The sequence below is a fragment of the Monodon monoceros genome, unplaced genomic scaffold (genome assembly GCF_005190385.1).
Source record: "Monodon monoceros isolate NGI ecotype Baffin Bay Population unplaced genomic scaffold, NGI_Narwhal_1 Super_Scaffold_9, whole genome shotgun sequence".
Taxonomy (NCBI): domain Eukaryota; kingdom Metazoa; phylum Chordata; class Mammalia; order Artiodactyla; family Monodontidae; genus Monodon; species Monodon monoceros.
Window position 1 is genome coordinate 14,264,989 of NW_021703786.1, and position 27,733 is coordinate 14,292,721.

The window sequence follows — 27,733 nt, forward strand, 5'->3', positions numbered from 1 at the left end:
GCAGGTAAAGGTTTAGGCTGGCCCGAGGCGGGGGTGGGGGGGGAGGAAATCTCCAATTCTGCCACTTTCCAGCTCTGTGATGATGGACAAGTTATTTTGCTTCCCTAAGCCTCAGTTCCCTCATTTGCAGAACAGGTATAATAACTGCACTTACAATTCATAGTGTTGCTGAGATAAAAAATGCAAAACACTTGGTAAAGAGCTTGGTGCAAATTAAGCCCCTCAAAAATGTTACGTATTATTACAGTAAATTTGAAGGGAAAAAAGCACTAATTATCATTAGACAAATCCGTGTTCCCTCCTGTGGGAGATGTTATTACAGTCATGGCAGTGCTACTTCTCAGCCCTGAGAAGTTCCTAATCACTAATGGTTCCTGACCCAATCCCATTTCCTTGTCCCACCTTTCTATGAAGGCCCTCCCCAAGGGCAAAGGACAGAGGCGCAGGCATATGAGTTTAGAGAAACGTTGTGTTTAATGGTAAAGCTTAGCACACTCTAGCACCGGGCATGGCCTGGAGTCGAAGCAGCAGGGGTGGATAGGTGACCTTCATGGAGCCTCACATGGCAAAGAGGATGAGGAAGGCGACCATCAAACAGAAGAGCCCCATAGCCTCAGACAGGGCAAAGCCCAGAATGGCATAGGAGAAGAGCTGCTGCTTCAGAGACGGGTTCCTGCCGGGGACAGAAACAGGGAAAGGAAGGGGTGAGGGTGTGGGTCATGGGTGGTGGTGGAGGACTCAAGTAGGTTAGGTGAATGGATAGTGCTGAAACTGGGAGAGGGCCTAGCTTGCATATATCCTGGGGATTGGACAGGCAAGCAGAGTACCAACATGGTAAGTTTAAGTGAGCCAGATTGGAAACTTATATTTAAATTCTGAGAAAACAGGAGGTAGATGAAATCAACACAAAGCTAGAAGGATCTCTTGCTGAGGCTTCCTCCAAATAAGATGGAATTTACAGTAGAAGACGCTCTAGGCCACCCCACAACTTACCTGGCATAGCCAATGATCAAACTGCCAAACACTGTTCCAATGCCGGCCCCTGAACCAGCCACACCAACTGTGGCAGCCCCAGCACCAATAAACTTGGCCGCTGTGTCAATGTCCCGGGAGACAACACTGGTCTGGAACTCCCGCCTGGCCACCTGGAGTGGGACACTGCTGTAGGAAGGCTAGAAGGAGGAGGAGAGAGAGGGAAGTAGAGCAGGAAAGAGAGGAAGAAGGGAGATAGTGAGGCTCAAGGACAGGTGGCTGACTCCACCCCTCACCCCACCCACCTGAGCTCGGAAATTGTTGGCAAGCTCTTAGCAAGTACAGAACGCTCAGACTGCAGAGCATGCTTGGAATTAGTCTTAGGGTCCGTTTCCAGACAGGACTAGGGAAATTTCGTGGGGTTCATGATAAACCCAATTTCACTTTTGCAAGTTTCTCACCTACAATGCTCACCTTGAGGTACTTAGAACTATTAAAGCACCACAGACTCTCCTCCCACTTTGGCCTAAAGGCAACTGAACAAACTTAAAGGAACTTAGTCTGGGGAAATTCTTAAGAAGGCCCAATCTCCTTTACCTGTTCAGATGGGATCTCTGGCCTACTCAGGAAGGAGGCGGACACAGGCCTGCTCAGACCCCTGGTACAAGAGCGGATCTATAAAATCAGAAAGACATATTTCTCCATATCAGGCAAGAAATCAAAACAAAACAAAAAATCCCCCTGACTGCTGAGCTTCAGTCAAAAATGACTACAAATATTATAAATAAAACAAGTCCAAGGTATTTCAAGGTCAATTAATGTGTTACTGTTGCTACCAGATATGCCCACACCAGAGACAGCTGTCCCGAGACCCTGGTGTAGTCAGCAGTGGCAACCCTTCCATTTAAAACTGGGTAACAAAGTTCACTTCTATGAGCACAGCCCTTAATCAATATCCCAGAATGGAAAAAAACAAAACCAAAAACCCACACTAACATCAAACCAAGTACAGGAAGGGTTTGTACCCAGACCACCAAAGGAATCAGAAGGGGAAAATCTTATTTTGCTAAAACTGTAGTCACTGTTATACACCCTGAATGGAGTGAGCCAGTAAGCCTGGTGAGGCTCCTGAAACAGTCACCTAAGCAGAGACTCCTGTAACAAGGCTTTCTTGAACTATTTCAAGAAATATAACGTAGCAGTTGTGAAACTTGGTCGAACATTAGAATCACCTGGGGAGTTATAAAAAAAAATACAGATGCATGGATTCCACTCCCATAGGGTGCAGCCTGGGCATCAGGAGTTTTAAAAGCTCCCCAGATGATTCCAATGTACAGCCAATGTTGAAAATCACTGTTTCAATGGGCTAACTATGGCCAAGTCAGACTGGGGGTAAAGGTCAGATCCAGACTCTGACCACATTGCAAAGCCAAGATAGCTTGGTTTACAGGCTTAAATAATCAGGGGTTAACTGCATCCATCCTACTGCTTCGCTAAAGGGGCAACATCATCAGAATGCCAAGCTCCTCTCAGTTCATTCATTAAACACTGATGGTTCCCACACCTGGCGCTACAGAGCACCCGGGAGCCGCAGCTTACCAGAGCAGGAGGAATGAGTAGGGCCCTGGTGGTCTGCATTTTTTCGGTCTGCAGAGGAAAAAAAAAAAAAAATCTACTGACAGCCTGGTTGTTTGCTTACAGTCGCGACCTTCGGTCGTCCCCTTCACCCCGCCCGTCCTCCCTGGACCACGGTCTTCCTCGAACCATGCCCCAGCTGAGGAGACCATTAGAGGTCAGAGGGACAGCGCAAATTCCCTCTCCACCACTTTCAGCCCGACAGGTCTGCAAAGGAAGGTCACGGAGATCGGAAGTAAAGGAAGGAGGCCCGAGCCCCAGCCGGGAAATGATACCCAAAGAGGATGATCTGCCGGGAAGACTGGGGAGGCAGAAACTAGGCAGGTGCCGTTCAGGGTCCTGCCCATTTCACACAGCAGTCCACGGCCCGCCTCAGCCGGGACAGTAAATTGCTCATTACCGTTGGTAACTAACATTAATTGTTAAGGTTACAGACGGCCATTGCCTTTCCCGGCCCTAGGGGCAAATGCCCCACCACACAACCCAGGCACATCCCTGCCGATAGCTGGCTTTCGGCCCCAGGTCACCTGCACTCCCACTGCCCCGCTGCCCCTGCTCGGAACACAGCGCTCGCCCGGCTCAAGGTGACTGACTCACCTCCGGGCTTTAGCTCTAGGACTCAGCGTTCAGCTCCCCGGCCCACGTGTCCGGGGGTCCCCCCACTCTCATTGGCCGCAATCCCCCCGCGCCCTCATTGGTTAACATCCTCGAGTCCTCCTTTCTTATTGGTCTTCCGCAGCTTCTTCCTCTCTCTCCACAGGAGCTTCGTGGCAGTTCCCGCCTCCGTGCGGGTAAAGGCGGGGTTTTCCTCCGAGATCTGGCTTCCGATTGGCCGATCCCTGAAGGGCTCGATCACAGAGTCGGCTTGACTCAGAGGCTCTATAACCTCCCGCACAAAATGGCGGCCAAGGTGGAAAGCAGCAGAAAAAGGCGTGGGAGAGATGACCGGTCGCCTTACACAGACAGACACATGACCTTGGACCTTAGCCTTCATTCGAGCGCTCGGGCCCTGAGGCGCGTTGCATGTTGGGATTTGTAGTCGGGTCAGAGGCCCTAAGGGCGGCTGAGATCCCGCGAGACGTTTCTCCCCAGGCTGGGAGAGCCAATGCCTTTGCAGCAACTCCCGCCCTAGTGTTTTGTGGGAGTCTTGCTTCCGCCAAGAGGCGTAAAGGCTACCTGCCTCCATGTAAGTTCTCTAGTCGGTGAGCGCAACTTTGTGGGCCTCTGCCAGTGTTGAGCAGTCATGAGCTAGCAACCAGTAGTTTGTTTGCTTGTTTTTTTAAAGTATTTTTGTATTGTTAAAAACAACATTCCAAGGACAAAACGCGTAACACCCTGATAAACAAGCAAAGGATGGGAAACAGGCAGAAGAAATATAAATTGAAGGGAAGAATCTTAAACTATAAAAAGAAATAGAAGTTTAAACGCAACTTTTCTCACTAAATCAAAAAGCAGAGTTCTTTTTACTAATGTGAGCCAGGCACTTCTGTACTGCTGGTGAGAAGTATGAATTAGAACTTTTCTTGAAAGTGATTTGGTAATGTTTGTTGAAAGGTTTTGAATGGTCCATCCTCTTTGACTCAGAAATTCTCGAGGAATTGAGAGCCTTTAAACTCTCTATCCTCTTTGACCCAGGAATATCACTCATAGAAATCGGTCTTGAAGAAAAAAATCAGAAATGCAAAGATTCCCTTCAAAGGATGTACATTGCAGAATTTGTTGAAATTGGAAACAAGTAAATGGTAAACGTTAAATAAATTGTGATATTTTCACTTGATGAAATAAGCAGACACTGTAAATTTCCTTCCTTCCTCCCCTTTTTTTTTTTTCAGCTTAAGTAATAAAAATTTATTAAGAATTCCTGGGATGGTGGTTGTGGCTTCCCAACCTCAAGAGAGGAACAACCAACACTAGGAAATCACTGAGAAATCACACAGTCCCAACACCCCTGGCCAACATAGGGAGGAAAGTCATTCCCCTGAAAATGGGTCAGTTCTCATTATTCCAAGTAGTGTTGGGAGGACAGATGCTGAGGGGACCATCACATGTTGCTGGGGGCAGGGTGGGCGTGTGCTGGACCCCGAACTGGCTCCTGAAAAACCAGGGGAGAAACAGATCCTCTTCTTCTCTGGGGGCCGAGTTCTGGGTCACCAGGCTCATTTCTTACCCTTGATGAGGTTGTCACTTCCCTGGGTGTAGGGAAGTGACCTACACTTCATGTTGTAGGTTCAGCACAAGGCTGTCAGCAGTGAGATAGATACAATTCTGTGATGTGGCGATTGTCTTGGAGATGTTCTGTGCTGCCCAGATCTTGTGCAGTTTTGATGTAGCCTGGGTTCTTGCTCAGTGCTTCTCCGAGGTGAGCATGGTGGGTTCAACAAGACCAAGCCTCAATCCCTGACCCCACCCTTACTACCCCCCTCTCCCCAGCCATCCTCTGGGCTCTCAGATCCAAGGTTGCATTAAGGTGGCTCGTGCTTAGCCCTACTTTGGTCCCTACCTGTGGACCCTCCCTGTGGGCAGCTGCCAGGAACAGGAGGCAGCATCAGAAATTGAGGCAAGGCCTGTAAAACCATGTTTCTGGTTTTATGTTTTATACTGAGAAAATTTTCATGATGTAAGACAAATTTTGAAGATTTAAATGCAGAGCTGTATAGCATTGTGAAAAAAATGGAAAAAAGATTAAAAAAATAAAACAATAGTTAATTCAGTATGGTATAATAAAGTTGATTTATATTTTTATGAGTATGTATTAGTTTTTTTTTTTTTTTTGGTTGTGTTGGGTCTTCGTTGCTGGGCAGGCAGGCTTTCTCTAGTTGCAGTGAGTGGGGGCTACTCTTTGTTGCAGTGCACAGGCTTCTCATTGTGGTGGCTTCTCGTTGCAGAGCACGGGCTCTAGGTGTGTGAGTGTCAGTAGTTGCAGCACGTGGGCTCAGTAGTTGTGGCTCGCGGGCTCTAGAGCACAGGCTCAGTAGTTGTGGCACGCAGGCTTAGTTGCTCAGTGGCATGTGGGGTCTTCCAAACCAGGGACCAAACCTGTGTCCCCTGCATTGGCAGGCGGATTCCTTTTTTTTTTTTTTTAATCTGACTTCAGCCAGATGTACCTTTATTTATTAAAAAAAATTTTTTTTAATTAATTACTTTATTTTTGATTGCACTGGGTCTTTATTGCTGCACGCAGGCTTTCTCTAGTTGTGGTGAGCAGGGGCTACTCTTTATTGTGGTGCACAGGCTTCTTATTGTGGTGGCTTGGCTTGTTGCGGAGCATGGGCTCTAGGCGTGCGGGATTCAGTAGTTGTGGCTCACAGGCTCTAGAGCGCAGGCTCAGTAGTTGTGGTGCATGGGCTTAGTTGCTCTGTGGCATGTAGGATCTTCCCGGACCAGGGCTCGAACCCGTGTCCCCTGCATTGGCAGGCGGTTTCTTAACCACTGCGCCGCCAGGAAAGTCCCTGTATAAGATTTATAATAGCAATATATTAACAATTATGCTAATCTGGAAAGTCTGAACTTTGGACTCTTAGAAAAAATATTTTAAGATTGAGATTTAAGGTATTCTGCAAGAATGGTACAATGGAAAGAATGTGGAGTTTTGAAATCACACAGACTTGAGTTCCTATCATGGCTCTATCATATAACTAGGTATGTCTGTCTCCGAGCAGATTACCACATCTCTTTTGGCTTTAGTGCAATAAGCTACCATTTACCATACGGCAAGCATTGGATTAGGTGGATTCACCTGTTATATGATTTAAGCTTGACAACAGCCTTTTTTTTTTGCGGTACGCGGGCCTGTCACTGTTGTGGCCTCTCCCGTTGCGGAGCACGGGCTCCGGACGCTCAGGCTCAGCGGCCATGGCTCACGGACCCAGCCGCTCCGCGGCATGTGGGATTTTCCCAGACAGGGGCACGAACCCGTGTCCCCTGCATCGGCAAGCGGACTCTAAACCACTGCGCCACCAGGGAAGCCCAACAACAGCCTTTTAAGTGGATATTATTATCCCTATTTTACAGATTACCCCCATGTTACAGAGCATCTTTTTTCCAGTTTGGAATATTTGGTAAGAAGTCAGTATGTGGACCCAGGTCGGTCTGGGTCCAAAGTGCTTAACCATCAGCTCTTGAGTCTCCCTAAAACTGGGGAACCTGTAAAACAGGGTTAATACTACTTACCTTATAGAAATATGAGGTAAAATAAATGCCAGGCCTAGGTTGGTGTTTGGTGAATAGTCCCTGTCTGTTACTACTCTAGGACAAGTTATATTTTCGTGTGGAAATCCCTAACTTTGTCTACATGTTTTAATTTTTTTTTCACATCCAGATTTGTCACATAGCTCTACTCATAGCTTAACTTCAACATTGTCAAGTTTATCCTGTGACCTGCTGGAAATCAGGTATTTCAGTGCCATGTTTAGGACATGAATTTTGGAGTTAAATAAGCAGGATTCAAATCCTGGCAATGCCACTTACTGCTGTGTGATTTGGGGCAAGGCTCTTAACCTCTCTAGTGCTCTGTCATCATCTATAAAAAGGAGATACCCCTTTTTCAACAGAATTGTTATGAGTAAATGAGATAGTACATGTAGAGGTGCTCCTTTAATTATTGAAGTAAAAAGTACTGGTAAACCAGGAGAGGCTGTAGGAAGTGGAAGGAGGTTAGGAAACCTCAAACCCAGACCTGACATCTTGGGGGTTGTACTAGCTGGCTTGGAGGAGGCCCAAAAACTTCTGTGGGAACTCTGAGAGGATTCCTGAGTAGGCAAAAAAGCTTTTTTCTTATGGTTACAAAATGATTTATTAGAGGTATATTTTCTTATTGAGTTATAGTTGACTTATAATGTTGTGTTAGTTTCAGGTGTACAGCACAGTGATTTGGTTATATATATATATATATATATATATTTGTTCTTTTTCAGATTATTTTCTCCTATAGATTATTACAAAATACTGGGTATAGTTCCCTGTGCTATACAGTAGGTCCTTGTTGGTTATCTATTTTGGTGTGTATATGTTAATCCCAAACTCCTAGTTTATCCCTCCTCCCTACTTTACCCTTTGGTAACCATAAGTTTGTTTTCTATCTGTGGGTCTCTTTATGCTTTGTAAATAAGTTCATTTGAATGGCAAAAAAGCTTTTGATGAAGGTGGCAAAGGGCAAACTTGTGGATAATAATACCAGCAGGTCCCTCTTTCCAAAGGCATTTCTGACTCCTCAAATCTACCTCTTCCACCCAGAGTCTTATCTCAGATCGTCTTGCTTTTCCTCTTGCTTTTCACTCTTCCTTTAGGAATTCAGTTTCACTCTTCCTTTAGGAATTCAGTTCAACAAACATTTTTGATCACTTGACAGCTCCAAGCAGTGTACTTGGTGCTGGGGGAACACAGATGAATAGAACCAGTTTCCACACTAAGGAAACTCAGTTAACAAGAAAATAAATAGGCAAATAAATACTAAGAACTAGTATCTTAAGGAGCGCTACAAGAAAACTTCCTGCAAAGTATAGAGAAGGGAGGTGGAGAGAACCAAGGAAGAACTTTTTGGAAAAAAAAATTCTGGGCTGAGATTTGAGGATAAACATATGTTAGCTAGATATATCAAGGGAGAGAGTGAGAATGGATGAAGATATTCCAGGCAGAGTGAATGAGATGTAGAAACCCAGGAGAGTTGGTGTGGCCAATTTTAGACCAATCAGTCATGGCCATGGGACAGCAGAAATATGACTGCTATACTCCATTTCTGGCAATATGGCCAGACTAAGTATTCTGAAAATCCTCCTGCCACAACACCTAAAAATGCTACATAAATATAGCACACATATTTTAAAATGCATAGCCTTGTTTTTGACAGCTAAAATAAAATATATTCTATATTATATCCAAATTACCAATTTCTCACAGTCTGAAAATAATATCTCCTCTGCCAAATGACCCAGGTGGTGATGATATATTCTGTAACAACAATAGTAACAAATATAAAGGGAGGGGTTTTTTTGGGTGGGGGGAGCTTTTGGCATAGATGATTCATGGTGATAAATCCTAGTTTTTAAATGCATAGCTGAGCTCACAAGAAAGTAACGAGAGTCCCTAAGGACCCAAAAGAAAGAGAGAACATAAAATTAGAGCAGTAAACATGTAATATTAAACTGAAGCTGCCATGACTGGGAATATAGTGGGATAGGGAAAGGGGTATCAGTCGCAGCAATTAAGTGGCTTGGCTTTTAATCGCCCATGGGGACAGAAGGATTTGGGGTCTGTATAAAATAAGGAGTTAAAATTGAAATTTGCGGATAAACCTAAGATCCTCAAAAGGCTACACCCTTTGAAGGGTGGACTTCAAATGTGCACTACCATCCACAGGGAGGTAACAATGAAGCTTGTGTGCCTATTCCTGGCTCTCAGTGGGAAAAGAAAAACAAACAAACAAAGACTTTCCTGAGAATTTATAGTGACAGGACTATATGTTGGGATTTGGATTCAAATCTATACCCTGTGGGTCCAGGAATGTCCAGGCTAAGGAACTGATATTGAAAGCTGTTCTAGACAGGGGATGTCCCTGGGATGAAACAATGTCAAACTCCTCTGGACCCATGCAGGATTCTCACAATAACTGAAACATAATCTCCATAAAGAAACAATCCACAATGAGCGAGGATCAGCAAACATAACAAACAGCAAGAATTTCAGATAACACAATATTCAGATTGCAGCTCAACTATAAAAGAGGCAGTAAAGTGTAGTGATTAAGAATGTGGACTTTAAACCCAGACTGCCAGGCATTCTAGTCAAGGCATTCTACTTACTATCCAGGTGATCTTGGGCAAGTTGACTAAGTTCTCTGTGCCTCCACTTCCTTATACAGGGTTGTTATGAGGATTAAATGAATTAATATTTATAAAGTACCTAGAACAGTGCTTGGCACATAGTGTCACAGGTGCATTTGTTATTTTTTAAAACTAAGTATGTTTACAATGATTAGGGACATAAGAAAAAATCAAGATGGTATAAAAAAGAACTTGCAGATTTGAAAAAGAAATAAATGGGGGGCGAGAGGGATAAATTAGGAGTTTGGGATTGACATATACACGCTACAATATATATAAAACAGGTAACCAACAAAGACCTACTACTGTATAGCATAGGGAACTATACTCAATATTTTATAATAACCTGTAAGGGAAAAGAATATATATATATATATATATATATGACAGAATCACTGTGCTGTACACCTGAAACTAACACAATACTGTAAATCAACTATACTTCAGTAAAAAGCAAAAATAAGTAAATAAATAATAAATAATAAAAAAGCAATGAATTAAACAGAAAATGAAAAATATAGTACTTGAAGTTAAGAAAAAACTTAATGGATAGGTTAAACAAAAGATTAATGAGAGCTGAAGGAAAAGTCAGCAAACTGGAAACAGGTCTGAGAAAATTATTCCTGTTGAAGCACAAAGAAATAAAAGATCAAAAATATGAAAAGGAGGTTAAGGGCCGTGGAGGGCAAAATGAGAGCTAACATCCACCTAATTAGAATATTAGAAGGGGAGAACAGAGAGAATGGGAAATAATAAATATTGAAATATAATGGTTGAGACGTTTACAGACTGATAAAAAAACATGAGTCCTATAGCTTAGAAATCTCAACCAATCCCAAGTAGTAAAGCTATAAAAAAAGAAAAATCCCATTTCCCATTTTAGTCAAACTACAGACCACTCTACAAAGAGAAGATATTAAAAGTTACCACAAAGAAAAACAGTTTGTCTACAATAGAAAGTTTCACTGAGAAGGTAATATTTGAAAAAGTCTTGAAAGAGGGGCAATAAGGTATGAGGATATCTGGGGGAAACATATTCCAGGCAGAAAGAACAGCAAGTGCTGTGGCAGAAGAATGATTAACACATTCTAGGAGTAGGAATAGACCAATTTGAATAGAGAGGAGGGAGCAAGAAGGAGTATCACTGGAGATGTAATGAGAGAGATACTGGTGGTGGGAGAGGAGGGCTTGTAAATGTTAGCTTTATAAGAATTTTGACTTTTACTCTGAATGAAATGGTGACTCATTAGAGGGTTTTGAGTAGAGGAGTGACATAGTCTGACTTCTGTTTTAAAAGGGTAATTCTGAGAAAATAGTACTGACCAGGATAGGCAGGGACCCCAGTTGGAGGTTATTGTAATAATCTAGATGAGAGATGATGTGGCTTGGACCAGTGGAAGTGGTAAGAAATGATAGGATTCTGGTTTTATTTTAAAAGTAGAGACAACAATTGCTATTAATGGATGATGAGAATGAGAGAATGAGAGCAATTAAGAATGACTCCAGGGCTTCCCTGATGGCGCAGTGGTTGAGAGTCCGCCTGCCGATGCAGGGGACACGGGTTCGTGCCCCGGTCCGGGAAGATCCCACATGCTGCAGAGCGGCTGGGCCCGTGAGCCATGGCTGGAGCCTGTGCTCCACAACGGGAGAGGCCACAACAGTGAGAGGCCCGCGTACCGCAAAAAAAAAAAAAAAAGAATGACTCCGAGGTTTCTACCTTGAAGAGCTGGAATAATGGAGTTGGCATTAACTGAGATAAGGTTTGACTATGTTTAGAGCAGGATATTTTTGGGAAAGTGGGATTAGGATTTCAATTTTACCATATTAAGTTTGAGATGACTGTTACACATTCAAGTGAGGACAAAAAGTAGGCATTTGAATATATGAGTCTGGGGTCCAGGAGAAGTCTGGGCTTGAAATATGTATTTGGAAGTCATCAGTAAGTAGTTAGCAATTATCACACCTAGACACGTCAGAGCCAAACTGTAAAAAGACAAAGACAAAGAGAGAAACTTCAAAGCAGCAAGAGAAAAATGACTGATCATGGACAAAGGAATCCTCAATAAGATTAACAGCTGATTTCTTACCATAAAGTATGGGGGCCAGAAGGTAGTGGGATGACATATTCAAAGTGCTGAGAGATCCAGTCGTTAGGATTCTGTGCTTTCACTGCCAAGGTGTAGATTCAGTCCCTGGTCGGGGAACTAAGACCTCACAAGCTGCGTGGCATGGCCAAAACAAACAAAGAAACAAACCCTGTTAGCCAGGAATTCTATATATAGCAAAAATATCCTTCAAAAACCATAGAAGGGGGGCTTCCCTGGTGACGCAGTGGTTGAGAGTCCGCCTGCCGATGCAGGGGACACGGGTTTGTGCCCCGGTCTGGGAAGATCCCACATGCTGCAGAGTGGCTGGGCCCATGAGCCATGGCCGCTGAGCCTGCACGTTCGGAGACTGTGCTCTGCAATGAGAGAGGCCACAACAGTGAGAGGCCCGCGTACCACACACACACACACAAACCATAGAAAAAATTAAGACATTGCCAGATAAAGACTGAGAAAATTCACTACTAGCAGAATTGCCTACAAGAAATACTAAAGGGAGTCCTTCAGGTTGAAATGATAGGAAACTAGATAGTAATTCAAATCCACATGAAGAAATAAAGAGCATTAGCAAAAGTAAATACACAAGTAAATGTAAAAGTATTTTTTAAATTAATTAATTAATTATATTTATTTATTTACGGCTGCGTTGGGTCTTTGTTGCTGCGCGTGGGCTTTCTCTAGCTGCAGCGAGCGGGGGCTACTCTTTGTTGTGGTGTGCGGGCTTCTCATTGCGGTGGCTTCTCTTGTTGCAGAGCACGGGCTCTAGGCACGTGGGCTTCAGTGTTGTGGCACGTGGGCTCAGTAGTTGTGGCTTGCAGGCTCAGTAGTTGTGGCACGTGGGCTCAGTAGTTGTGGCTTGCGGGCTCTAGAGCGCAGGCTCAGTAGTTGTGGCGCATGGGCTTAGTTGCTCCATGGCATGTGGGATCTTCCCAGACTAGGGCTCCAACCCATGTCCTCTGCATTAGCAGGCAGATTCTTAACCACTGCACCACCAGGGAACTCCCATAAATGTATTTTTGTTTGTAACTCTTTTCCTCTTTTACCTGATTTAAAAGACAATTACATAAAGCAATAATTATAAAGTTGTGTTAATGGGGTTTATAATATCTAAAGGGAAATTTGTATGATAATAGTACAAAGGAGGGGGAGGGAATTAGGCTATACTGGAGTAAAGTTTTTGTATGTTATTGAAATTAGGTCAGTATTAATCTGAACTACATTATTTTAAGCTAAGATGTTAATTGTAATCTCCAGGACAACCATTAAGAAAATAACCTTAAAAAATACTGTAAAAGAGACAACAAGAGAATTCAGATGACATACTAGAAATATCTATATGATGCAAAAGAAGAAATTCACAAATATGTGGAAATTAGAAAATAAACTCCTAAAAAACCAGTGGGTCAAAGAAGAAACCACAATGGAAATTAGAAACTACTTTGAGATGAATGAAAATGAAAACACAATGTACCAAACTTTATAGGATGCAGCTAAAGCTGTGCTTAGAGGTAAATTTATAGCTGTAAGCACCTATATTAAAAAATAAGGAAGGTCTCAAATCAATAACCCAATCTTCCACCTTAAGAAACTAGAAAAAGAAGGGAAAACTAAATCCAGAGCAAGCAGAAGAAAGGAAATAATAAAGATAGTATGGAAATAAAGGAAATAGAGAATAGATAAAAATATCAGCAAAACTAAAGATTGATTCTTTGGAAAGATTAACAAACCTACAGGTAGGCTAACCAAGAAAAACAGAAGATAAATTGCTAAAATCTGGGGTGAAAAAGGAAATGTCAGTACTGACCTTACAGAAATAAAATGGATTATAAAGGAATACTGTGAACAATTATATGCCAACACATTAGATAACTTAGATGACATGGACAAATTCTTAGACACAAACTATTATAACTGACTCAAGAAGAAACAGAAAATCTGAGCAGACTTATAACAAGTAAAGGGACTGAATTAGTAATAAAAAAAAAATCCCAAAAGGAAAGCTGAGGCCCAGATGGCTTCACTAGTGAATTCTACCAAACATTTTTAAAGTTTTTATTTATTTGTTTGTTTGTTTGTTTAGGCTGCATTGGGTCTTCGTTGGTGAGCACAGACTTTCTCTAGTTGTGGCGAGTGGGGCCTACTCTTCACTGTGCTCGCAGGCTTCTCATTGTGGCTTCTCTTGTTGCGGAGCATGGGATCTAGGCACGTGGGCTTCAGTAGTTGTGGCACACAGACTCCGTAGTTGTGGCTCGCGGGCTCTAGAGTGCAGGCTCAGTAGTTGTGGCACATGGGCTTTGTTGCTCCGCGGCATGTGAGATCTTCCTGGAGCAGGGATTGAACCCGTGTCCCCTGCATTGGCAGGCGGATTCTTAACCATGGCACCACCAGGGAAGTCCCTCTACCAAACATTTAATGAAAAACTAACATCAGTCCTTAACAAACTCTTACAAAAGATAGAAGAGAAGGGAACACTTCTCAGCTCACTCTATGAGACCTGTATTATCCTGATACTCAAACCAGATATTAACATCACAAGAAAAGAAAACTACAGACCAATATCTTTTATGAACATGATTCAAGGGCCCTCAACAAAATACTATCAAACCAAATGCAGCAACATATGAAAAGGATTATATGTCATGACTGAATGGGAATGTAAGGTTGGTTTAACATACAAAACCATTTAATGCAACACAGCATATTAATAGAATAAAGAACTACATGACCATCTCAATAGATGCAGAAAAAGCATTTGACAAAATCCAACATCCTTTCATGATGAAAATATTTAGTAATCTAGGAATAGAAGGGAACTTCCTCAACTTGACAAAGGATATCTATTAAAAACCCACAACTAGGACTTCCCTGGTGGTGCAGTGGTTAAGAATCCGCCTGCCAATGCAGGGGACACGGGTTTGATCCCTGGTCTGGAAAGATCCCACATGTCATGGAGCAACTAAGCCTGTGCACCACAACTACTGAGCCTGCGCTCTAGAGCCTGCAAGCCACAACTACTGAGCCTGCGCACCTAGAGCCTATGCTCCGTGACAAGAGAAGCCACTGCAGTGAGAAGCCCACGCACCGTAACGAAGAGTAGCCCCCACTTGCCGCAACCAGAGAAAGCCCGTGCACAGCAATGAAGACCCAATGCAGCCAAATAAATAAATAAAATTTAATAAAATTTTTTTTAAAAAAGAAAGATCTTGGCCTATTTATTTAAAAAAAAAAACCCCACAGCTAACATACTTAATAGTGAAAGACTGGATGCTTTCCCCTAAGATCAGGAACAAGATAAAGATTTCTGCTTTACTGCTTCTATTCAACATTCTATTGGAAGGTCTAGCCAATGTACAGAAATTAGAAATGAAAAAGAAAGAAAAGATATCCATATTAGAAAAGAAGTAAAACTATATTTGCAGATGACATAATCTTGTATATAGAAATTCCTAAGAAATTCCCTCAAATCTATTAGGACTAATAAGTTCAATAGTGTGGCAGAGCCCAAGATCAATACATGAAAATCAATTGTATTTCCATACACTAGCAGTGAACAACCAGAAATTAAATTAAGAAAACAATTTTAATCACCTGAAACTAACACACATTGTAAATCAACTATATTCTAATAAAAATTTTTAAAAGAAAAAAATTTTATTTACAATAGCACCAAAAAGAATAAAATGATCAGGAATAAATTTAGCAAAATAAGTATAAGACTTGTACACTAAAAAGTACAAATATTATTGAAAGAAATTAAAGAAGACATCCCAGGTTCCTGGGCTGGAAGACTTACATTTTTAAAATGACAATACTCCTCAAGTTGATCTACAGATTCAATGCAATCTCTATCAAAATCTCAGCTGGCTTTTTTTTGCAGAAATTGAAGAGCTGATGCTAAAATTTATGTGAAAATTCAAGGTTCCCAGAACAGCATAAACAATCTTGAAAAAGAAGAACAAAATCTGAGGACTCATATCTCCCAATTTCAAAACTTTTACAGTAAAAAAAAAAGAGAAAATCCCAACCGCAGCAACTCAGCCAAAAAACAAAAAACAAAACTGCAATGAACTACAACTTTACACTCACTGTGATGGCTATACTCAAGAAGACAAATAATAAGGAGTGTTGGTGAAGATGTGGAGAAAACAGGGCCCTCATGCACTGCCGGTAGAAACATAACATGGTGCAGCCACTTTGGAAAATAGTTTGGCAATTTCTGAAAACACAGAATTGTCATATGACCTAGCAATTCCAGTTTAGGTATACACCCAGAAATGAAAGAGAAATCAAAATGTATGTCCATAGAAAAACTTGTACACAAATGTTCATAGCAACTTTATAGCCCCAAACTGGAAACAACCCACATTTCCATCAACTGATGAATGGATAAATGAAATGTGGCATATTCATACAATGGAATATTATTTGGTCATAAAAAGGAATGAAATACTGATAAATTTTACAACATGGATGAACCTTGAAAACATTGTTCTGGGACTTCCCTGTTGGAGTGGTTAAGAATCTGCCTTCCAATGCAGGGGACATAGGTTCGATCCCTGGTTGGTGAACTAGGATCCCACATGCCACGGGGCAGCTGAGCCCACGCACCACAACTAGAGAGAACCCCACGCACCGCAACTAGAGAAGACTGTGCGCTGCAATGAGGATCCCGCGTGCCGCAGCAAAGATCCCGCATGCTGCAACTAAGACCCAACACAGCCAAATAAATAAATATTAAAAAACAAAACAAAACGTTATGCTTAGTGACAGAAGCCAGGCACAAAAAGCCACATATTATGTGACTCTGTTTATATGGAATTTGTCCAGAGACAGAATCTGTAGTGGTTGCCAGGTGCTGGAGGGAAGAAGGTGTGACTGCTAAAGGGTATGAGGTTTCTTTCAGAGTGATGAAAATGTTCTAAACTTTTTGTGGTGCTGATTGCACAACTCCGTGAATAAACTAAAACCTTTGAACTGTACACTTCAAATGGGTGAATTGCATAGTAATTGAATTATGAAAAATTTTAAAGAGATTTAAAAATATATATTTTAGGTTGCACAACAATGTGAATGTACTTAATGTTACTGATTTGTACATTTTAAAATGATTAAAATGGTAAACTTTGTTATGTACATTTTATTTATTTCTTTTTTTTGCGGTACGCGGGCCTCTCACTGTTGTGGCCTCTCCCGTTGCGGAGCACAGGCTCCGGAAGCGCAGGCTCAGCGGCTATGGCTCACGGGCCCAGCTGCTCCGCGGCATGTGGGATCTTCCCAGACCGGGGCACGAACCCACGTCCCCTGCATCGCAGGCGGACTCTCAACCACTGCGCCGCCAGGGAAGCCCTGTTATGTACATTTTACCACAATTTTTAAAATATGTGTAAAAATTAAACAAAAATTGTGTATCAGAACACACACACACTACAATATGGAGGAAGATACATCCAAGTGATATGTAAATACTATTAAAAATTTTTTTAAATTGAAATATAGTTGATTTACAATGTTCTGTTAGTTTCAGGTGATGTAAATATGTTTGTTTTCTTTTTTTCTTTTTGGCTGCGAGGCATGTGGGATCTTAGTTCCCCTTCAGTGGAAGCGCCGAGTCTTAACCACTGGACCGCCAGGGAAGTCCCCAAGGTGACGTAAATACATTTTAATGGCATTTCACAACTCCTAAATAGAGAACCTAATAATCTGAAAAATACATTTGTTAACAATGGTTGCCTCTGGGTTTTTAGTTTATAAGTAACAATGCCTCAATTAATCTTTTTGTTTTTTGAATTTTTAATTGTATATAATGAATATATATTACATTTACTTTGAAAAATCAAATATATAAATTAACAATAAAAACATACCTTTCGGTTAAAGTTGAAAAAAGAATGAGTGTAGATAGAGAAGTCCAATCTTAAGAGATCAGGGAAATGAGGGGGACTAGCAAAGGAGTCTGAGAAGGAATGGCTCAGGAAGTAGGAGGATAATTAGGCAAAGTGGTGTCTTGAAAGTAAAATGAAGAAAATGTTTCAAGGAGAGAGTGATCAACTGTCTCAACTGCTGCTGATAGGTGAATCAGTGAGAACTAGGCTTTATTTCTGGGTGGAGCAACCTGGAGGTCATTGGTCAACTTAACAAGGAAAGTTTTGTAGATTGGTGGGAGTGAAAGATGATTCGAGCGGGTTTGAGAACAGAGTTATTTGTCATAATTTTAAATGACTGTTTAACTAAAACTTACTTTGAGGGACTTCCTTGGTGGCCCACTGGTGAAGGCTCTGTGCTTCCACTGCAGGGGGTGCAGGTTTGATCCCTGGTTGGGGAACTAAGATCCTGCATGCCGTGAGGCATGGCCTAAAACAAACAAACAAACAAACAAACGTTACTTTGAAAATTGGTAATTAAAGGAAAATAAACAAGCATTTGTCTTGCCTTTCCAGTAGGAACTGTATTTTGGGATAATCAAATAGATTCAGTTGATAAAGAAAAACTTTCCTGGGCTTCCCTGGTGGCACAGCGGTTGAGAATCTGCCTGCCAATGCAGGGGACACGGGTTCGAGCCCTGTTCCTCTGGGAAGATCCCACATGTTGCGGAGCACCTAAGCCCGTGCGCCACAACTACTGAGCCCATGCACAACAACTACTGAAGCCCGCGTGCCTAGAGCCTGTGCTCCTTAACAAGAGAAGCCACCGCAGTGAGAAGCCGGCGCAACACTTCTCAACAACAAAGAGTAGCTCCCACTTGCCGCAACCAGAGAAAGCCCACGGGCAGCAACGAAGACCCAACACAGCCAAAAATAAATAAATTAAATAAATAAATAAATAAAATAAAGTGTATGCATCTAATAACATGCATATAAAGTGAACATTGACATAATTATAAGGGGAAATTCAGAAATTCAGCATCATGTTGGGAGATAATGCATCTCTGTCAGTAATTGACAGATCTACAGACCAATAATGAACCAGGATATAGAAGATTTGAATGACACAATTAACTCCCTTCATTAAGTGAACTTATATAGAACTCTGCACTCAGCAGTAAAGAGTACACTTTCTTTTCAAGCACACACGGAACACTTATTGACCACTTACTAAATAACAAAACAAGCTTCAATAAATACCAAAGAATCAATGTCACACAGACCACATTCTCCGACCACAATGTAATTAAATGAGAAATCAAAACATTACAAAACATGCATTTAGACATAAAGAAACCTTTCAAACGTGACTGTTGGAGTCCATATCAAGAATTGAAGGGCAGTAACTAGAGAAGAGGAAGTTAAGACCCCCATTAGCCAGGCAGATACCTTGAAAAGTCTCCACTACATTCTAAACCCCATCCCCCCACCACCTTTCTCCCAGTACAGCCTAAGATGAGCCCTCTAAGCATGACCCAACCACTTCAAGAATAACCACTACTCACCTTCTTCCCAAAGCTAAAATCATCTGTGTCCAGCTAGTAGCCAGAGGCACCATAATGAGGCAGCTATTCCCCAAGTGTATTACCTCCCACTGATGTCTATCTAATCTTCTAGTTCAGGTTCGATCTTACCTTGGTGTGGCTCCACATCATCCTGTTATTTATGGACTAAACAATAGATAGAGCCCCACCTTCTGCACACTTGGGCTTCCTTCCATGCAGCAGAGGTCTCAGATGGTGCAAGGATCAGGACAGATTCATGGACACTTGGTTCATTTATGCAGGTGCAGTGCCAAGACCTTTTGGAGCACTAGATGGATTGCATTCCATTTTGTCCATAACTTAGACCTTCAGTTTAAAGATCTCAGTCATTATCTTTGCACAAAATTCTTCCACTTTCTAGCCCAGTGCCTCCCTCTCTCTTATGATTTAAAAAAGTCAAATGGTACAATTTATTTTTTAAATCAGTTTTGCATCTCCCAGCATTTTGCTGACCAAGACACGTTCATATAAATTTACTGAATTTTTTCTAACACAAAGTATTCCTAAACATACATGCTCACATTAGCATCAATTATAAGGTACATTTCCCTACATATTACTGACCATACAAAATCCCAATTTCAATTCTGATTAGTAGTACCTACCAGTAACCACTACTCATATGCAATAGTGGGAAAGGAAAAAAAAAAGGAGAATCACATTAGCTATTCTTAAGAAAAGGGTTTAGTGGGAGGCCTCCATGAAAGCACCATACTTGGCCACTGGTCCAGGGGCTTTGCTGTATCTTGCTGGACAAATCTGTATAGGTAAATGATGCAAAAGCAAATCACATTGGCATCATTGTATAACTCACTTCTTGAGCAGTGGAGTGACTTCCTTGGTTCCTATGATCTACCTGTTTGGAGGACTTCCTTTATATTGATATAACCAGCATCCTTCAGGACTGCTTCAAAGAGGACCAGTGGGTAGGGTCTCCTCTAGGGAAACATCTACTTCCTATTATTGCTGGTATCATTTTTATGAGGTTTGGGATGGAGTCTTCCTGTAACATTGGTTTAAGAAAATCTCAGGCCTCTATTTGCCAGCATTACTTTTTTTTTTCTGGTACTACAATTCCCATAAAATTTTGGTGACCTGAGCATTTCCTTTGGGAGTTCTCTGCTAAAAAGTCCAAACTAAGAATCTTGTCTTTCTTTGATAATATCCAGGCCTGGTGAAGATTCAGAGCTGGGCCTGCCTAGGGGGTTCTGCTCAGCTATACCAATTCTCCAATTCATGCTTTAGCTTCAGGGTATGGATGGTGAATAATGAGGGTGGAGGTGTCTGACTTGCTCCTCTAATCTGCCCTCGAAGGTCAGTCATCCCTGCAACCTCGCGTTCCACAGCCATGGGGAAGGTCTTTTAAGATGGGAGGCAATTTCACATTTGTCCAGCAGAGGGCGCTCAATGAAAGATGGTTTGGAGAGATCTGAGGTTTGGTGGTGGTTTTTTTTTTTTTTTCCCAACAAAGCTGTTTTCTCTTACACCCTACATTCGATCCCAGGAAACTATGCTGGTTCTGCTTTCAAAATTCGTCCAGGATCTGACCACTTAATCACACCTCCAATGGTACCGCTCTAGCCTGAACCGCCTTCATTCTCTCATCTGGGTTACTGCAGAGACCTCCGAACACTTGCCCAGCTTTTACTTGCTTCCTTATCATCTATCCTCATCCCACCCAGCAGCCAGAGAGATCCTTTAAGATATAAGTATACTGTGTCACTCCTCTGCTCAAAATCCTGCAAAGGCTCTCTCATTTCTCTCAGAGTAAAAGCCCAAACTCCATCCCACTTGGTCCCCCACTACCTGTCTGACCTGTCCTACAAGTCCCCCCACCCCATACCCCGCTCCAGCCCCCTTAGCCTTTTGGCTGTTGCTTGAACTCCCAGGCATATTCTTGCTCTTCCCCTTTTATGTCCAGGTAACTCACTCCCTAGTTTCTTTCACATCTTCACTCAAATCTTGCCTTTTCAACGAAGCTTGCCCTGACCTCTCTATTTAAAATTGCAACCACCATTTCCCTATTCTCTCTCCAAATTTCTTAGCCTGCTCTATTATTTCCTCCACAGTACTCAGCACCTTCTAACATACTGTTCTGTACTGACTGTTACAAACAAATGTAATTGTTATGTTTACTATTTATCATCTTTCTCCCTCCTACATGAGCTCCTTGAGGGCAGGGATGTTCATTCACTGTGCTTAGAATAGTACCTGGCCCAGAGTAGGTGCTCAACAAACATCTGTTGACTGAATGAATCGATCAATACCTTCATTCCAACAGCTAAGATCTTACAGTTTCTCTAATCAATGCTCTAACTTCATTCCTGGGTGTGGGGAGGTATAGAGAATCAGAAAATCTGACACAGCAATTCAGCAGGATTCAAGGCTAATTTGTTTGTTTGTTTTTTAATTTTCTGTATTTATTTTCTTTAATTTATTTTTTTGGCTGTGTTGGGTCTTCTCTTTGCTGCATGCGGGCTTTCTCTAGTTGCGGCGAGTGTGGGGGAGCGCTGCTCTTCGTTGCAGTGCGCGGGCTTCGCATTGTGGTGGCTTCTCTTGTTGCAGAGCACGGGCTCTAGACCTGCGGGCTTCAGTAGTTGTGGCGCACGGGCTCAGTAGCTGTGGCTCACAGGCTGTAGAGCCCAGGCTCAGTAGTTGTGGCGCGCGGGCTTAGCTGCTCCGCGGCATGTGGGATCTTCCTGGACCAAGGCTCGAACCCGTGGCGCCTGCATTGGCAGGTGGATTCTTAACCACTACGGCACCAGGGAAGCCCAAGGCTAATTTCTTAAAAAATTTTTATTGAAGTATAGTTGATTTACAAAGTTGTGTTAATTTCTTCTGTACAGCAAAGTGACTCAGTTATACATATATTCTTTTTCATATTCTTTTGCATTATGGTTTGTCACAGAATATTGAATATAGTTCCCTGTGTTATAGAGAATGACCTTGTTGTTTATCCATTCTATATATAATAGTTTGCCTCTGCTAATCCCAAACTCCCATTCCAAGGCTAATTTTTTTTTTCTTGGCCGTTCCATGGAGCTTGTGGGATCTTAGTTCCCTGACCAGGGATCAAACCAGGGCCCTCAGCAGTGAAAGCACAGAGTCCTAACTACTGTGCCGCCAGGGAATTCCCCCAAGGCTAAGTCGTTTTTTTTTTTTTTTAACATCTTGATTGGAGTGTAATTGCTTTACAATGTTGTGTTAGTTTCTGCTGTATAACAAAGTGAATCAGCTATATGCATACATATATCCCCATATCCCCTCCCTCTTGCGTCTCCCTCCCCCGCTCCCTATCCCACCCCTCTAGGTGGACACAAAGCACCGAGCTGATCTCTCTGTGCTTTGTGGCTGCTTCCCACTAGCTAGCTATTTTACATTCCCCAAGGCTAATTCTTGATCATGACTGCAACAACGTCAGGTCGCCCGGGGTTTTACCATCTTTGGTCAGCTGGGCCATTGCTGGATAACAGCTTGTCTCTGGCTGCACCTTACTGAAGTCCACAAACAATGGCCAACACACTGTGTCTTGCTATCAGGTCATCTGAAGCCTTGGTCTTAGTGGACACATGGACTGAGCACCAAAAGACACCAGGGAAGGGGTGGGGGAGATAAATTAGGAGTTTGGGATTAACATATACACACTACTATATATAAAATAGGTAACCAACAAGGACCTACTGTATAGCACAGGGAACTACTCAATATCTTGTAATAACCTATAATGGAAAAGAATCTGAAAAAGAATATATATATATTCATATATACATATATATATGAACCATTTTGCTGTACACTTGAAATTAACACAGCATTGTAAATTAACTATACTTCAATAATAAAAAAAGAGAAACTATCAAAAAAAAAAAAAAGACACCAGGGAAGAGCTTAACCAACCACTTCACTACCACGTAGCAAGGACTGCCAGCTCCCCTTTCTGTGGTCACATATTCTTCCTCGCACCCCTCTGCCCAACTCAGCCAAGTGCACGGTATCTCTCAAGTTTTGTGAAATGAACCCTACTCTGGATGCTCCTTTCTATGTCACCTAGGACTCTTTGGTTGCAAGTTAGTTTGTTTTAAAATAAGAGGGCTTATTATAAAGATATAGAGGTGTTTCACAGGGAGTAAAAGCTTAAATTTCATAAAACCCAAACTTTGCGTAGCCCAGATGTAAGCGGATTACTTCCATTCTTTCCCAAGAGTTTGACTTGCTAGGGTGCCCCTGTTGGTTTGATTGCCTGACTAGTAACCATGTCTTCCTTTTCTTCCTTCTGAAGGGCAGTTTGTAGTGGTGTTTTTTCTCCACGGTGTTACATGTGTCAGTGGAAGGGGACCTTATCCCACCTCCAGTGGCAGAACCTGAAGTGAATCATGGCAATTCCATTGCCCTTGTCGTTGACTGGCTTAGCAATGGTTGAGTGTCTTCTGTTGGGTTCACTAGAGCACAGCCTAAGACAGGGATGCTTGATTGTTAGACGGACTGCCCTCGGGAGAAGGGAAATGAGGGAATCTGGGAAGCAAGGACATGGTCTCATTTGGAGATTAGCTTCAATCTGAGTCCATGGGGAGTTCTGGAGTGTAAATTGCACCACACAGTTCCTCCCATCTTGGAACCAGGGGCCAACCTTTTGTACCCCCCATCAGTTAATCACTGGCTGCAGGCTCCCCTGAGGAGGGGCTGTGGTGGTGATGGTGTAACCTCCACAGCAAGGTGGCTCTGGTTCAGCTGAAGGCAATTCTTTGGAGTTGGAGACAATCTGTGGGTCATTAGTAGTCAACCCTCAGGGGAATCCCCAGCCCAGCAAAGGGAATTTGAGCAGGACACCAAAGACATGTATTATAGCATGGAGCTAGGGTGATCAACTGTCCCAGTTTGCATGGGACTGTCTTGGATTTTTTTCTTTTCCTTTTTTTTTTTAATGTGGTTGACATGCAATATTATGTTAGTTTCCAGGTGTAGTACATTGTGATTTGACATTATGAAACAATCACCATGGTTAGTCTAGTAACCATCTGTCCCCATACAAAGTTATTGGAATATTATTGACTATATTCCTTATACTGCATATTACATTCCTGTGGCTTATTTATTTCGTAACTGGGGGTTTGTACCTCTTAACCCCCTGCACCTATATCACTCAACCCCTCCCCCCTCCCCTCTGGCAACCACCCACTTGTTCTTTGTATCTATGAGTCTGTTTCTGTTTTGTTTTTTAGATTGCACATATAAGTGAGATCGTACATTATTTATCTTTCTCTCTCTGATTTATTTCACTTAGCATAATAGTCTCTAGATCCATCCATGTTGTCACAAATGGCAAGATTTCATTTTTTATGGCTGAATAATATTCCATTACATGTATGTATATATGTATGTATATGTGTGTGTATATATATATATATATATATATATATATACTACATCTTCTTTGTCCATTCATTTATCAATGGACACTTAGGTTGAACATAAGGGTGCATATATCTTTTCAAATGAGAGGTTTTGTTTTCTTCAGGTAAATGCCTGGAAGTGAAATTTCTGGATCATATGGCAATTCTATTTTTAACTTTTTGGAGAACCGCCATATTGTTTTCCATAGTGCTTGCACCAATTTACATTCTCATCAACAGTGCATGAGGGTTCCCTTTTCTCCACATCCTCACCAACTCTTTTTTTGTTGGTTGTTTGGATTTTTTTTAATTTAATTTAATTTATTTTTTTATACAGCAGGTTCTTATTAGTCATCCTTTTTTTTTTTGCGGCATGCGGGCCTCTCACTGTTGTGGCCTCTCCCGTTGTGGAGCACAGGCTCCGGACGTGCAGGCTCAGCGACCATGGCTCACGGGCCCAGCCGCTCCGCGGCATGTGGGATCTTCCCGGACCGGGGCACTGGCACGAGCCCGTGTCCCCTGCATCGGCAGGCAGACTCTCAACCACTGCGCCACCAGGGAAGTCCAGTCATCCATTTTATACACATCAGTGTATACATGTCAATCCCAATCTCCCAATTCATCACAGCACCACCACCACCCCACCGCTTTCCCCCCTCGGTGTCCATACGTTTGTTCTCTACCTCGCCAGCTCTTGTTATTTGATGTCTTTTGAATGAGAGCCATTCTTCAGGTGTGAGGTGATCTCTCATTGTGGTTTTAATTTGCATTTCCCTGATGATTAGCGATGTTGAACATCTTTTCACGTGTCTGTTGGTCATCTGTATGTCTTTTTTTGAAAAATATCTATTTTTCAATAGGTCCTCTGCCCATTTTTTAATCATTTTTTTGTTTGTTTGTTTGCTTTTGTTTTTATGTTGAGGGCACTATCTTGGTTTTAGCATGAAAGACCCACAGCCCAGAAAACCCTCAGTCCTAGGCAAACCAGGATGGTTGGTTCCTCTACATCAAACCCAAGTTTGGCCAATGATATATGAGGGGAAGTCTGCCAGGGGATTTCTAAGAAAGAGATACAAGAAGGATAACTAATCGTTTTTCTTACTCGGGACGTTGTCGTCTGGATTTATGCCTGGAACTGCTGTACTTGCCTGGCGGCTGTGACAGAAGAGTCTTTAGGCAAAGCTGACACCATCAGGGGGTGACTAACAGTTACTCCACCTAGAAATCTGGGCTAGCTCGACAGAAGACCCCTGTAAAGTGATGCCCTGTCTTCCCTTCATGAAACACACACCAGGCAACAATGACTAAAGGAGCTGAAAAGACAAGTAGAGTATGGGAAAAAAGAGCATTAACTTTGCTACGTGTTCCCTCGCACCATAAAAGGGAAGGGTCTTCCCATCCTAAGCCTTGGAAAGGAGGGTGTTTAATGTGGGCGTCCCTCTCGCTCAGCTTTCTCCGTCCCCTCAGCTCTCCCCCCTTTCCCCTCTTATAGGACGCACGGTACGGTGCATCCCAGCCCCTTCTTGAGAAGCTTCACCCCTGGCCAAAAGAAAAGCAGACAATGCCAGTGTCCCTCCCGTATCCCTTCCACATCCCTTCCACGTCCACTCTCCCCTCATGTACCTTCCCTTCCACACACATGGTTCTCGACATCACGCTCCTGCAACTTCCCACTTGAGGCTCTGCTGTTGAAGTGAGGAGACCTCCTTGGGGCAGGCCGGAAACGGGGCAGCTGGTGGGAGTTAACAGCTCTGGGGGTGGCCCTCAACCAATGGTGGGTAGGAGTTGGTGGATAAATACCCCAGCTTTCTCACTCGTGGTTGGGACAGCTCTGAGGTGGGTTCTGTAAGGACTGAGCCCCAGCTGCCCACAGCGATCACCTGCTGTGGAACACATCTTGTGTTGTGTTCCTCCCCTCACTCCCCCACACCCATCTCTGCCCATGCTTCCTGGGATTACCACCCAATAACACTATTTGTCCTCAAAAACAGACTCAGGGTCTGCTTCTGGGGGAACCCAAGTTAAGTCCTTTGTTCTGTTTTAAAAACCCAAACATCTCAGGATTGGGTCAGATAATTGCCAGTAATATTCCCCTGTGTGCGGTCTTTGCTGACATCAGAGGGATAGAATGTGGTTTGACCAAGTGAGAACAGAAGTGGGTTCCCCAGTTCCCTTCACGCTCTACTAGCTTTTACTGCTGGTATGGAGTCTCCTGTTCTTAACTTTTCATTTATTTTTTTTAAGTGAAAAACATGTTTTTGAAGTCAACATAATATATTTACACCATTTAAAAGCAAATGAGGACTTCCCTGGTGGCGCAGTGGTTAAGAATCTGCCTGCCACTGCAGGGGACATGGGTTCCATCCCTGGTCCGGGAAGATCCCACATGCCGCGGAGCAATGAAGCCCGTGTGCCACAACTACTGAGCCTGCACTCTAGAGCCCGTGAACCACAACTACAGAGCCCACACGCCACAGCTACTGAAGCCCGTGCACCTAGAACCCATGCTCTGCAACAAGAGAAGCCACCGCAATGAGAAGCCTGTGCACTGCAATGAAGAGTAGCCCGTCATTCACCGCAACTAGAGAAAGCCCACGCGCAGCAACAAGGACCCAACGCAGCCAAAAATGAATGAATGAATGAATAAATAAATATAAAAATTTAAAAAAAGATATTAAAAAAAAGCAAATGATACTAAAAGGCTTATAATGGAAAATATCAATTCCCTGCCTGACCCCTCCCTACTTCTCAGAGGCCACTATTTTCATCTAACATTTCTAGCTGTTTCCTCTGGTATTACCACCATATTTCTAAGTAATATGCTTATACCGTTAATGCCTAATTTCTCAACATTAGACATTACCCATTTTACTTATTATTATGGTAGATGAGCATAGAGCTCCCTTCAATTCCTGGTTTCTCCTCTTGTACACCTCCACACTTTACATATCATAATTTTTGGTTAATTCAACATTTAACATTTACATTTTATGACTAAATAACAATGACTCCCAGCTAAGCCATATATTATACTATAATTACATTTCCTTTCTTATGCAGTGTTTTGCTTTGCCTGGAAGTAATTGTCTCATTCTTTCATTTGTTTAGTTTTCTTTGAAGCTACTACTAATTCTTCCCTCCCCCTTCCTTAATCCCATTTGTGACTGGGAATATTTCTTTTATACGAAAGGTAGTCTTCTATACATATACAGGTTTCCCTTGCTATCTGAAAGTAGAGTGTTCCTGTGAAATCTTTCATAAAATAAAATGGCGTGAAGGGAAGAAACAATTACCTTCGGACGCATCTTGCTAATGGGATGCACAAAATAAACTGAGATAAATCACAGA

General features: G+C 42.5%; 1 protein-coding gene and 1 non-coding gene across 3 annotated transcripts; both read right to left on the reverse strand.

Annotated features, from left to right (window-relative positions):
- Positions 1-455: 455 nt before the first annotated feature.
- Positions 456-3,273, reverse strand: ATP5MC1 (ATP synthase membrane subunit c locus 1). 2 transcript variants are annotated; one of them, XM_029212068.1, is made up of 5 exons: positions 3,205-3,273; positions 2,572-2,619; positions 1,570-1,647; positions 994-1,172; positions 456-673 (listed from the first exon to the last, which is right to left on the reverse strand). In XM_029212068.1, the coding sequence occupies exons 2-5, from the start codon at positions 2,608-2,610 to the stop codon at positions 559-561; spliced, it is 411 nt and encodes a 136-aa protein (XP_029067901.1). In that variant the 5' UTR covers positions 2,611-2,619; positions 3,205-3,273; the 3' UTR covers positions 456-558. The 2 variants fall into 2 exon arrangements, with proteins under 2 accessions (XP_029067901.1, XP_029067900.1); XM_029212067.1 differs by having other exon boundaries at positions 3,135-3,256.
- Positions 3,274-5,050: 1,777 nt separating this feature from the next.
- Positions 5,051-5,336, reverse strand: LOC114889846. Its single transcript, XR_003792146.1, has one exon. It is a non-coding gene; the product is annotated as a small nucleolar RNA U89 (small nucleolar RNA).
- Between the last annotated feature and the right edge of the window lie 22,397 nt (positions 5,337-27,733).

Bases quoted from the DNA above. Each gene is read 5' to 3' on its own strand.
- ATP5MC1 (XM_029212068.1), bottom strand. From the start codon at position 2,610: ATGCAGACCACCAGGGCCCTACTCATTCCTCCTGCTCTG. The intron at 1,648-2,571 runs GTAAGCTGCGGC...CTGATTTTATAG, and splicing joins TACTCATTCCTCCTGCTCTG to ATCCGCTCTTGTACCAGGGG. The intron at 674-993 runs GTAAGTTGTGGG...TGTCCCCGGCAG, and splicing joins TTGATCATTGGCTATGCCAG to GAACCCGTCTCTGAAGCAGC.